This window comes from Lactuca virosa, chromosome 9, assembly GCF_052849685.1.
Source record: "Lactuca virosa cultivar CGN04683 chromosome 9, Lactuca_virosa_CGN04683_v6, whole genome shotgun sequence".
In the NCBI taxonomy this organism is placed as follows: domain Eukaryota; kingdom Viridiplantae; phylum Streptophyta; class Magnoliopsida; order Asterales; family Asteraceae; genus Lactuca; species Lactuca virosa.
The window spans coordinates 85,437,092-85,450,531 of record NC_136434.1 but is presented as its reverse complement, the minus strand read 5'-3'; the positions used below and the strand labels follow the sequence as shown (position 1 = coordinate 85,450,531).

General features: G+C 34.8%; 1 protein-coding gene across 1 annotated transcript; it reads right to left on the bottom strand.

Annotated features, from left to right (window-relative positions):
- Positions 1-3,388: 3,388 nt before the first annotated feature.
- LOC145137231 (DNA replication licensing factor MCM6-like) lies at positions 3,389-7,905 on the bottom strand. The gene is made up of 17 exons (XM_079071371.1): positions 7,624-7,905; positions 7,363-7,515; positions 7,159-7,284; positions 6,725-7,081; positions 6,429-6,627; positions 6,278-6,355; positions 5,963-6,192; positions 5,777-5,891; positions 5,604-5,678; positions 5,363-5,503; positions 5,081-5,284; positions 4,826-4,987; positions 4,547-4,602; positions 4,247-4,341; positions 3,997-4,119; positions 3,712-3,842; positions 3,389-3,618 (listed from the first exon to the last, which is right to left on the bottom strand). The coding sequence occupies exons 1-17, from the start codon at positions 7,689-7,691 to the stop codon at positions 3,496-3,498; spliced, it is 2,436 nt and encodes an 811-aa protein (XP_078927497.1). The 5' UTR covers positions 7,692-7,905; the 3' UTR covers positions 3,389-3,495.
- Positions 7,906-13,440: the final 5,535 nt, after the last annotated feature.

The following is a 13,440-nucleotide window of genomic DNA, read 5'->3' as shown; positions in this document are numbered from 1 at the left end:
AATCGATGAGCATGGTGCTGGACTCGTTTGGTCTCATTGCTTCGATTTCCGATTCATAGAAAGGTTCCCACGAATTGACATCTAATCTAAAACTGTAACGATAATAAAATAAAATAAAATAAAAAAGGACCAAAACTTGTCAAATAACATGAATTGCATCAATTTGTTTTGGATCTACACGAAAAACCTGATGCGGTACCTCTTAAGAAACTCCAAGAAGATATTATCGACCTTAGCTGCTTTCTCGTCGGTGAAATATGCGCCGCCGAAAGAATCCATATTGTTGCCTAGCTACTGCCTTCCTCAAGTTTTTTTTTTTTTGCAGAACTGTGGAAGTGAATTCGTTGATTGGGAAGTAGATGAATGAATGAGTGTATGCACTTTTTGGCGGGAAAATAAGCAGAGCGTGTTAGGGTTTCCCGCCACATCTCGCGGGCTAGGCCGCCATGACCCGATGCTCCGACCCAAGTGGATATTTAGGTTACTAAAAGATGGTCAATGTATATCAAATCAAAGTGTTTATAATATAATATATAAAAAATAACTTACGCTTTTAAAATAATAATTTTCTTATCAGCTATTTATGAAAGTAGAAAAGAAGTAAAGAACTATATGAAGATCAAGCCCAATCTATTTTCTTCCTTTTAAAGTAATTAAACTTTTGAAATTATTTTTATTTGATGGCTTAATTTCTTGTAGGTTTTAAAGCTCATTAAATTTATTAAGTTTTAATAAAGTTGATATTACGAGAAAACCTTAAGGCACAAAAACTTAATCAAAAGGCAAAAATGTAAGACTAAAAGTGTCAAATTCAGCAAACTTTTGTGGCAAAAACCTAAAGCCTAAAAAAATATTATTCCTAAGCACCTTTGGATTTTATATATATATATATATATATATATATATATTTATATATATATATATATATATATATATATAATGGGTCAAAAAGGGGGACAAAACAACAACCGTGAATTGTATATTGTCTTCATCCTCAGCGTCCCTCTTCCTATTTCTTATGTCAGCATCTCTTCTCCCATCACAAATCTGAACAAGGAATCAATGTTATTGACTATCCCCACAAAAACAATTTGCAGATAGATGTTCCTTAGAGAAATATGATTGACAGAAAAATGTGGAAAATGATGAAAAATGAAACCCCTACACTGGATTGGCAATAAAGGCAAGGCGATAAGAAAGGTCTTTAACTCCCAAAATCCGGAGGCCTTTAACACCTTCTTGAACAGTGCCAGTGGTATCACGTTTACTACCACCATCTCTACGAACTTCAGCTCTTTCTCCAGGAGCTGCCAATACGAAAATGTCAGGTATCACAACCACAGTGCCAGTGCCAGTAAAGATCACCCTTCAAAGTGAAGTATAAAAGTTAAAAGAGTTATGTTCTACATCTTTGTAAAGAAACGAAAAAGGTGTGTGAATTTACATGCGTGTCACCAGCCCTAGCCTGTTCAACAATGTCATGGCGAAGAATGACATCTAATGATTTAGGAAGGGATCCTGCAGGTATTTCTTTTGATGTTTCCTGCATCCTGACCCTTTGCCAATCTGCAAATTTACTTTCTTGTCGAAGAAGTGCCCAGTTTCCTTTCTTTGAGCACATAGCATTAATACATATCATGGGCTCAGTGTATTTATACTGTTGCTCAACATTTTTGATGATGGTTCCACAATCCAAGCACTTGAAAGTTCCCTGAAGGAGTTATGGTCTAACCTCACTAGTACGAATCACCACTCCTGTAACTGATACTAGTCTGCCTATCTCAGATGTGCTCAGTTCCCTCAATCTGTATATATTAAAAATTGAAATCTTCAAACAAATGGTGGAAAAAGTAGTAGTGAATTGATAATAGTAGAAGAAAATATACCTTTTTATGACAGGTAAATTATAAAAGGCAATGTTGATATCCTTATTTGGGTTGTCGTCAGTTATGAAGGTGGGTTTCTGACCCATTACAAACCTCTTACATGCGTTCTGACCTATTATATTAGTCTTGCGATAAATTTTAGTAAAATTTTACTAGAAACATGAAAGTGTACCTCAAATATTCATCAGAAATGGCTTTCTGCAGAACATCGTTGAACCGCATAACATGAGAGAAATCGATGAACATGGTGCTGGACTCGTTTGGTCTCATTGCTTCGATTTCCGATTCATAGAAAGGTTCCCACGAATTGGCATCTAATCTAAAACTGTAACGATAATAAAATAAAATAAAATAAAAATAGACCAAAACTTGTCAAATAATATGAATTGCATCAATTTGTTTTGGATCTACACGAAAAACCTGATGTGGTACCTCTTAAGAAACTCCAAGAAGATATTCTCGACCTTAGCTGCTTTCTCGTCGGTGAAATATGCGCCGCCGAAAGAATCCATATTGTTGCCTAGCTACTGCCTTCCTCAAGTTTTTTTTTTTTTTTTTTTTGTAGAACTGTGGAAGTGAATTCGTTGATCGGAAAGTAGATGAATGAATGAGTGTATGCACTTTTTGGGGGGAAAATAAGGAGTGCATGTTAGGGTTTCCCGCCACATCTCGCGGGCTGGGCCGCCATGACCCGATGCTCCGAATTCCGACCCAAGTCGATATTAAAATAAATCGATGTAAAAGATGTTCTATTCACTGCAAATTTAGGTAACTAAAAAATGGTCAATGTATATGAAATCAAATAAGAGTGTTTATAATATATAAAAAATAACTTACGCTTTTAAAATAATAATTTTTCTCATCAACTATTTATGAAAGTAGAGAAGTATATGAAGCAGAAGCCCAATCTATTTTGCACGTTTTAAAGGTAATTAAAGTTTTGAAATTATTTTTATTTGATGGCTTAACTTTTTGTAGGTTTTAAAGGTCATTAAATTTATTAAGTTTTAATAAAGTTGATATTACGGACAATAATAACAGGTTTTTATTTTTTATTTTTTTCTTATTTAAGGTTGTTAGAAAAAAATTATATCAGCACCTCTTTTGCGTTTTCATTCCTACTTTTTCTTATTTCCATTTTGAGTCCTCGGTTGGTTTGTTTGACTTTCAATTTATAGTTTTCGGCAATTTAAGTCCCTCTGCTAATTTTCTATTGTTATCATTCTCATACTTTATAAGCAACTGAAGCTAATTTTCTATTGTTATCATTCTCATACTTTATAAGCAACTGAAGCTGCTTGAGATACATGATGAATAATAAGAATTTATTTATGATACCTTTCATATAAGAATCAAGAAACTATCCAAATCGGTATATTAATTGTTTACACTAATAGTTATTTATTATAGTGAATGATGATAAATTAGTGGTGAAGGATATATATATATATATATATATATATATATATATATATATATATATATATTGTGGCCAAAGAAAATAAATTAAAACTTTGTACTAAAACAACCATTTGGAGGATATATCCATAGAAATCAAGACTTTTAATCAATTGAACAACATTTGAAAGCAAAGCATGTTAAATGCATTTTAATGAATAACATAGTTAGGTGCCACAGCAAGAATCCTGTTGTTTCGAGAAGAACGTACTCCATCATCCCCTTGTGCCTCGTCATCTACCACTATCAGATGCCCCTCCCTTCTCACCAAACTCTGCATCAATATATACCCAAACAAACATTCTTTTCAGATTTTTTTTATGATGAACTAACTACAACACTGTAGTTTTAGAAAGGATTTGATTACCTCTATGATAGCTTTAATCTTGGTGACTTCAGCCTTTGCCTCTTCCATGGAGCTGTAGTTGTTCTTCTCATTCTGTTGACCCACATACCACTGTATCAGATCCCTTTGCCTCATTCCAGCTAACCCACTCCCTGAAATCAAGAAATCAACCAACATGTGTATATTTAAGAGGTTTTCATATTGTAGTTTTGAAAATTACATGGAGGTGAAAGAAGAAAGTAGAATTGTATAACAGAATGAAGGTGTGTTACTGTTATGTTAATATGATGCAAAAAGAAAAGATACCATCTTGCATAACAGTTTCCTCATGTTGTCTAAGACGCATGACAAGGGCTTGAGTCACTCTCTGAAAGTATTCATCTGTTATCACAAGTTTCTTCCCTTCCTGTTCCTGCCCTTGTCCATTTTCTGCACAAACACAAACACAAATTAAATAAATAAAGAAAATTTCAATTACAGTTGTTAATTTCTATCCAAGATCCAAATAACATTTCTAGTTTCTATCCATCTTCTCCAGAGCAAAATAAATAGCAACCTGGTTGCTCGTTATTGGCATCTGCTGTCTGTGGTTCAACATCACCATCTCCATCTTCTTGGAACTCGGTCAAATCAATCTCAGTTGACTCCACACTGCAGGTTCCTCCAATACATAGTAATTAGTGATACAATCAATAAATAAACACAAATGGTCCCTATGGTTTGGGGTAATTTGCACCTTCGGTCCCTAACTTATATTTTTTTAACTCTTGTTTTTGTTACGCGCTTGGTCCCTGTCTTAACCTAAAAAGACTATTATTTAAATAGGGAAAAATAATTACTCATAAATAAAACATGCCTGATTACTGAAGTTTTTAGAAGTCTTGTTGCTAACTTAACATGGCGAGGGTGAACCTGAAACAGAATACACACACAATTTGGAGCAAACTTAGCACACAAGTCACAATAAAAATTGCAACTTTTAGTAACACTTAAAAAGATGAAACAAGAAAAGACGAGAATGCCCCTCATCATTAAAAAGATGCAATCTTTAGTAACACTTAAAAAGGTGTTTGTTTGCTACTTGTGGTATTTATTTGTTATGCAAAGACCAAGATATGTAAAAAAAATTGTTTACCTCATCATCGAGGTGACACCTGGCAATTGCCTCTGAAAGTCTGATTAGAGCCTCCAACTGTCTAACTGTCATGCGATATGCAACTCTACTTCCTGGAGCTGTATCACCTCTACGAAGAGCAACATAAGAATCAACCAAAACTTTTCTTGCTTCTACACTTAGCTGCATTAATAAAATTCACAACATTTTATTAGTAAACAAACAAACAAAAAAAAAAAAAAAAAAAAAAAAAAAAAAAAAAAAAAAGACACGGACCTTTGGCTTTTTAGACTTGGCAACTTGAATGTAACGCTTGAGCTGTGCAGTGGTGAAGGCAGGAGCAACAGCATTTTCACGCTTTTGATGAACTCTGACAATGTGAGAGGCGATATGGAAATCTGTTGTGTCATCAGGATCATCAATCATCACATACACCAGGTCAAATCTTGAAAGAATGGCTGGAGGAAGCGCAACATTATACTGCAACATTCTTAAATCTTAATTCAAATTACAGATAGATTCTACCATTATAATTAATTGGATTAGTAAATTTCTGACCTTCAAGGGTTTAGATTTATCATAGCGGCCTCCTGTGGGATTGGCAGCAGCCAAAATTGATGTTCTTGCGTTCAATGTTGCTTGTATTCCTGCTTTTGTGATACTAATTGTTTGTTGTTCCATAGCTTCATGTATTGCAACCTTTTTGATATCAGAATCAGATGGATTAGGAGGTATTATTATTGCATAATAGCAAAAAAAAGAAAATAACATACATTCGTGATGAGTATGAGTACCTTACCTGATCTCTTATATCCATTTTGTCAAATTCGTCAATGCAACAGACACCATTGTCAGCAAGCATCAGTGCACCAGCCTGATAGATAACACAACACATAAACAAGAATTAAAGTGGTGTTTGGAATTTGAAAAAATTGGAATGTTTCAGTATTTAATTTACATATTTTTACATACCTCAATACAAAACTCTCCGGTCTCTGGTTCTTTTGCAACAGTGGCTGTCAATCCAGCAGCAGATGAAGATTTCCCGGATGTGTAAACAGATCTTGAAACTAAGGTTGTTGTGTATCTACAAAAAAAAAAAATTTGTGAAACATTGTATAAAAGAGGATTTAAATATAAATAGATAGAGATGCTTACTTGAGAAACTGAGATTTAGCACAACTAGGATCTCCAACAATACAAACATTGATGTCCCCCCTGAGATTGATCCCTTCATGGGTGAACTTATGAACTCCACCCAAAAGCATAAGCAGAATTGCTCGCTTGATGTCTTGATGTCCAAAAACAGTAGGTGCCATACTATCAACAAGTTTGTTGAAAAAATCAGGGGTATTTCTCATTTCTTTAACCTCAGCTACCTCCTCCGCCTACAATAACAATAAAAAAAATTAAAAACTTAAATTATATATAACTTTAGAGAATTAATTATATATGATGGGTCAATAACCTAACCGTGAATTGTAGATTGTCTTCATCCTCAGCATCCCTCTTCCTATTTCGTATGTCAGCATCTCTTCTCCCATCACAAATCTGAACAAAGAATCAATGTTATAGACTATCCCCACAAAAACAATTGATCGCAATATGATCAAAAATGAAAAACCTGCACTGAATTGGCAATAAAGGCAAGGCGATAAGAAAGGTCTCTAACGCCCAAAGCCCTCAGGCCTTTAACACCTTCTTGAACAGTGCCAGTGGTATCGCGTTTACTACCACCATCTCTACGAACTTCAGCTCTTTCTCCAGGAGCTGCCAATGCGAAAATGTCAGGTATCACAACCACAGTGCCAGTAAAGATCACCCTGCAAAGTGAAGTGAAGTATAAAAGTTAAAAGAGTTATGTTCTAGTTCTACATCTTTGTAAAGAAACAAAAAAGGTGTGTGAGTGAATTTACATACGTGTCACCAGCCCTAGCCTGTTCAACAATGTCATGGCGAAGAATGACATCTAATGATCTAGGAAGGGATCCTGCAGGTATTTCTTTTGATGTTTCCTGCATCCTGACTCTCTGCCAATCTGCAAATTTACTTTCTTGTCGGAGAAGTGCCCATTTTCCTTTCTTTGAGCACATTGCATTAATGCATATCATGGGCTCAGTGTATTTATACTGTTGCTCAACGTTTTTGATGATGGTTCCACAATCCAAGCACTTGAAAGTTCCCTGAAGGAGTTCTGGTCTAACCTCACTAGTGCGAGTCACCACTCCTGTAACTGATACTAGTCTGCCTATCTCAGATGTGCTCAGTTCCCTCAATCTGTACACAAACATACATACAAAATTCAAATCTTCAAACAAATACTAGTAAATTGATAATAGTAGAAGAAAATGTACCTTTTTATCACAGGTAAATTATAAAATGCAATATTGATATCCTTATTTGGGTTGTCGTCGGTTATGAAGGTGGGTTTCTGACCCATTACGAACCTCTTACATGCGTTCTTCAGGTACGACTCAAACCTAAAAGGTGTATCATACAATTCAACAATTTCAAACACAAAAGTCTAGCCAAAAATGAAACAGGAAAGGAAAGTTTACCTCAAATATTCATCAGAAATGGCTTTCTGCAGAACATCGTTGAACCGCATAACATGTGAGAAATCGATGAACATTGTGTTGGACTCGTTTGGTCTCATTGCTTCGATTTCCGATTCATACAAAGGTTCCCTCGAATTCGCATCTAACCTAAAACTGTAACGATAATAAAATTAAATTAGAAAGCAAAGACCAAAACTTGTCAAATAACATGAATTTCATCAATTTGTTTTGGATCTATACAAAAAAACCCTGATGCGATACCTCTTAAGAAACTCCAAGAAGATATTCTCGACCTTCGCTGCTTTCTCGTCGGTGAAATATGAATCCATCTTGTTGGCTAGCTACTGCCTTCCTCAAGTTTTTTTTCTTTTTTTGCTCAACTGTGGAAGTGAATCGTTGATTGGGAAGGATATGAATGAATGTGTGTATGCACTTTTAGGCGGGAGAATAAGCAGAGAGTGTTAGGGTTTCCGCCACATCTCGCGGGCGGGGCCGCTTGACCCGATGCTCCGACCCAAGTGGATTAAAATAAATCGATGCTCCGACCCAAGTGGCAATTGCCTCTGAAAGTCTGATTAGAGCCTCCAACTATCATTCGATATGCAACTCTACTTCCTGGAGCTGTATCACCTCTACGAAGAGCAACATAATAAATAAACCATTTCATAAAAATAAAAATCTAAGATTAAATTTTCGATCATATTGATTCTATATATACACATCAATATCGATTATGTATATTTGACATGTATAACAAAATAGACAAATTAATAAGGATAATAATAAAAATAATAATAATAATAATAATAACAATTGAAAAAAGTCACCTCATAATAAGTTACTATTAAAAAAGAAAATTTTGTTTTTATTATTGGTTATCTTATTAAATCGGTTCAATTATTTATTTAGTCAGCCCATTAAAAGTTAAACCATTTCTTTTTATATAGTCCCTCCTTTTTTCCAAGTAATAGTATGTAATGTATCATACAATTTTTTATATTTTCTAAATAAAACTACAAAATATCTATTTACTATGATTATATAAAAAAAAATATTAAGGTGAGCATTATGCCAAAAACAAAAAAATAACACAATCCCACCTAAAAAAACAGTTGAATATTAATTAAATACAATAGTATGTCTAAACTATAATACTTTTATACATGGTTAAGCATCAAACTTATAACATTTTTCAAACTAAACAATTATCAAACAATTGGCCTGAATCTAGGACATAAACTATACAACACAAAACCCACATGATTAGGAATAAATATTGCTAGAACCACAAACCGATGTACAAACAAATTGTATTGGTGAAACTATAGAGTGTCCAATGTGAAATAAATGCAAAAAATAAATCTATATGGTGAAAAAAACAATTGGTGTACGAAACTAAAAGAGTCATACAATAATAAATAACAACCCACTTTTATTTCTTTGGGTTACATTACTATGCAAGCTACAAATATGGACACCAAGCCATTTAACACGTAATTAAAATTTTCTCCTTAAATACAAGCTTTTATTTCTTGGGAATGTACCAGACTTTGCTAGATATGGATACTCCTATGCTTTTAACACCAAATGGCTTTAGCCAGGTGTAGTAATTCCTGCAAAGAATGGAAAAGTCAAGAAAAATACAAATATTACAAGTTTAATCATATATATTAACAGTAACAAACATCAAAAATAATGTTGAATCAACCATTTTTATCAAAGATGGTTACATTTTGAAGCACCACAAATTTGAATTTTCAACATAATCATAGTTCAATCCAAGATAGTTGACTTGCCACCACCAATCAGACCCATATCATATATCGATGAACTCAAGTATGTTTAGAGGGACTTGAAGATTAATGATCAAGGAAAGTGTAGAGATTTTTTGTGTAAATTGAATTGATATCACTATTTGTTGCACTCAAAGAAAATAAAGGAAATCCTTTTTACAACATAAGAATAGACATCGATTAATCAAAAATAAATATGTGGAGATATGACATTTTATACCTAGCTAGATCCTTCAACATAATCAACAAAAAAAGATGATTGAAGAGATGAAGTTCAAAAGGATTTCAAGTGAGATACAACTGACAGATGGTAGAGGAGAATGTAGCAACAACTTTTCTGACCTCGCCAAAACCATAGTAGATTCAAAAACCAAATAAAACCATCACAAACATGTGAATTTGATTGACTAACAAAAATGTCATGGTAGGAAAAAGAAGAGGAAACCCCAACTCAACGTACCTAAATAAGATCACCAGAACACATGTTGGGAGCATAATACACACAAACTTGACTTTTGATGCGCCATTGTTTTGTTGCACCATATAATCAGTCAACGTGGAAGTAATTAAGCATGTAGAAACGTTACGGGAGGAAAAAGAACGACAAATGTACTTCGAAAAGAAAAGTATTTTGTACATTTCTTGGTACAAAAAACCGTTATTTGCATAGTTTTGGGAAAAATCTTACAAAATGGTCGATCATCAAATTAGTATATGCCCTTGAACGTTTCATCTTCACCTTGTGGTTGGAGGTGTGAATGGAGGGAGCATGTCCAGAAGGATGGTGACATTGGTAGATCGTGGCGAATGATCATCGTCGTCGTCGTGGATGAAGGCGGTCGGTTTAGCAGCAACACAAGAGTGGTGGTTGGTGGTGGTTGTCGGATTGTGTAGTTAGGGTTTCCAAGAAACAAATTTGGGGAGATTGCACAATAGAATGGGAGGCAGAGAAAATGTGGCGGGGATACGGGGGTAAGATTTTGTGGTTAGATTTCCAGATGAAGAACCCAATTTTATGTTCTTCCGATGGGGAAGAAGGCGAGATTCAGGAGATAAGGTGTCGAAATTAGGGTGGTGGTTCTTGACGGAGAGTAAAAGCATAGCGACAGCTGCATTCTTGGCGGAAAGGAAAAGTAGTGGCTCGCATGAGTGTTGGTGGAGGTCACCGGTTAAGGGTTAAGGAAGGGTTAAGTAAGACAGGAGGAGGAGAGTGGCCATAGTGATTGCGTTAACAAATGATGGATATGGTTGGGGCGGCATCATTCGTTTTTGAAGAGAAAATATGAGAGAGGGCGTGTACCAATTAACTCCTTAAATTATGCATAAATATAGGTGCAATGATATGGGATAATATAAGAACCCAACAAAATTTTTTAAACTTTTGAATTATTCTCCCTATTAGGGGTGGAAATCGGTTCGGTTTACGGTTTCCTTGGTTTGAAATTTTTTTTAGTCCAATTCGAAAACCAAACCAAATCGAATTCAAATTTTCCAAACCAAACCGAAAACCGAATTCTGATTCGGTTTGAAAACCGAGGAAACCAAATATTACCTAAAAATAAAAACTAGTGTTGCAATTTTCCAAACATAAATTACAATGCTTTAAACATAGAAACCTGAAGTTGCAAACATAAATATTAAAATTTCATACAAAAAATCCAAACATAAATTACAATGCTTTTAACATATAATTATTGTTTTTATTTAATATATAAATATATAATATATTTTTAAATTAATTAATTTATAAATTCGGTTTTTCGGTTTGGTTTGGTCTAAACTCCATGAGACCGAAACTCGAACCAAAAACCAAATTCACAAATTCGGGTTGGTTTCAAATCAAACCAAAAACCGAATTTGAATATGGTTTGGTCTGAAATCGATTTCAGTTCGATTTGGTTTTCGGTTTTTTTGGTTTCGAACAAAATAATTACCACCCTACTCCCTATCCATCCGTAATTAAGGAATTTGAAATTTTCTTGACTTGTTTACTTCTTCAAATTTAATATTATTTTATTCATAACTATTTGTACTTTAAGCTTACAGATTTGTACGTCTTAAAAAAATATTATTATTATATTGAATCTATTTATAGAAATAGTGGGATTTCTTTTATAAGATAATAAAGATATATATAATGGGTCAAAAAGGGGACAAAACAAGAACCGTGAATTGTAGATTGTCTTCATCCTCAGCGTCCCTCTTCCTATTTCTTATGTCAACATCTCTTCTCCCATCACAAATCTGAACAAGGAATCAATGTTATTGACTATCCCCACAAAAACAATTTGTAGATAGATGTTCCTTAAAGAAATATGATTGACAAAAAAAATGTGGAAAATGATGAAAAATGAAAAACCTGAATTGGCAATAAAGGCATTGCGATAAGAAAGGTCTCTAACTCCCAAATCTCGGAGGCCTTTAACACCTTCTTGAACAGTGCCAGTGGTATCACGTTTACTACCACCATCTCTACGAACTTCAGCTCTTTCTCCAGGAGTTCCCAATGCGAAAATGTCAAGTATCACAACCATAGTGCCAATAAAGATCACCCTGCAAAGTGAAGTGTAAAAGTTAAAAGAGTTATGTTCTACATCTTTGTAAAGAAACAAAAAAGGTGTGTGAATTTACATGCGTGTCACCAGCCCTAGCCTGTTCAACAATGTCATGGCGAAGAATGACATCTAATGATCTAGGAAGGGATCCTGCAGGTATTTCTTTTGATGTTTCCTGCATCCTGACTCTCTGCCAATCTGCAAATTTACTTTCTTGTCGGAGAAGTGCCCATTTTCCTTTCTTTGAGCACATTGCATTAATGCATATCATGGGCTCAGTGTATTTATACTGTTGCTCAACGTTTTTGATGATGGTTCCACAATCCAAGCACTTGAAAGTTCCCTGAAGGAGTTCTGGTCAATTCCCCCATGAGTTTACGGCCGTAAACTCATGGTACTAAGTGCCATTGGGTGATTTAAGGTCTTATAAGTCATGAGTAGGCATTCAATGATCAAGTCCAAGCCTTAGGAAGCTTTAGGGGCACAATATCACCCCTTTATAGAGTTTACGGCCTAAGGACCATTTGCTTATGAGTTTACGGCCGTAAAATCTATGTGGACATGTTTTCTTTGATGTTTAAGGTCCTATACACTTCAAGAATGTGTTCTAGGCTAGTGTCCAAGGCCAAAGAAGGGACTAGGGTTCATTTAACCCCACTTAAAAGGGTTTACAGCCCAAGAACATCCCTTGGCCGTAAACACCTTTGATCTTATGATTTCTTGGTGTTTTCTAAGTGTAAACAAGATAAATCAAGCACACAACAAGCTAGGATAAGTGTACTTACAATCTAGAAGCTTGATTGGGTGTTTAAGGTCTAAGAACACTAGTGTGTGTTCTTGGTGTTTTGAAGAATGCTTGATTATCTATCAAATGAAGAGATTTCATGGATGAAATCATTCACAAACACTAGATAATGAAGTTTACTAACAAATCAAGGAAGAAAATACTTACTAATTTGAAGATCTAGTGATGATACTTGAGATAGAATCAGGTTAGGACTTGAAAATGGTTGAAAATGACAAAAATGGCTAAGTGCCACTTATATACCCCTTAGGGTTTACGGCCCCAATACCATTTGGGCCGTAAACTCCCTTTTCTTGGAGTTTTGGAACCTAAATGTTGCACACATTACCCTAAAGTATCCTCTCTCCTGTTATCTCTTGAAGTACTAGGCTTTAGAACACTCAAACTGACTCCAAAACTGCTAAATTTAGAAATTGAAAGATTGACTTTGATTGAATGCAGGGGTTGTTATAAGATAGAAATTTCGAGTTGTCACATCATCCCCCCGTTAGAGGGAATTCCGTCCCGAAATTCATATTCGAAAGTGAATACTCCTGAATCATGAAAAGAATAGGTACTTCTGTTCCATCTGCATCTCCTGTCCTGATCGATGGGAAGTTCTAATTTTGGCTTCTAAGTTTATCTGTATGGTAGCACAATTACTCGTTGTCTGGAGACAGTCTCCGTCTTGAAATTCATATTAGAACTCATACATGGTTCATCAATCACCGTCTCGGGTATACGAGTTGTATATAATTAAGATTGAAAAGGTAGTCGAATAAATGATTCTTCTCTAAGCTCACATCCAAACAAGGAAAAGAAGTTAAAGTGGAATCATCAATTCTAAACCTGTAGAATCTTGATTATGTACCACCCTAGCGTATACTTTCCTCCATGATAGGTTAACCGTATGGGCCTTTGGATTGAACTTGACGTACTGTACGAG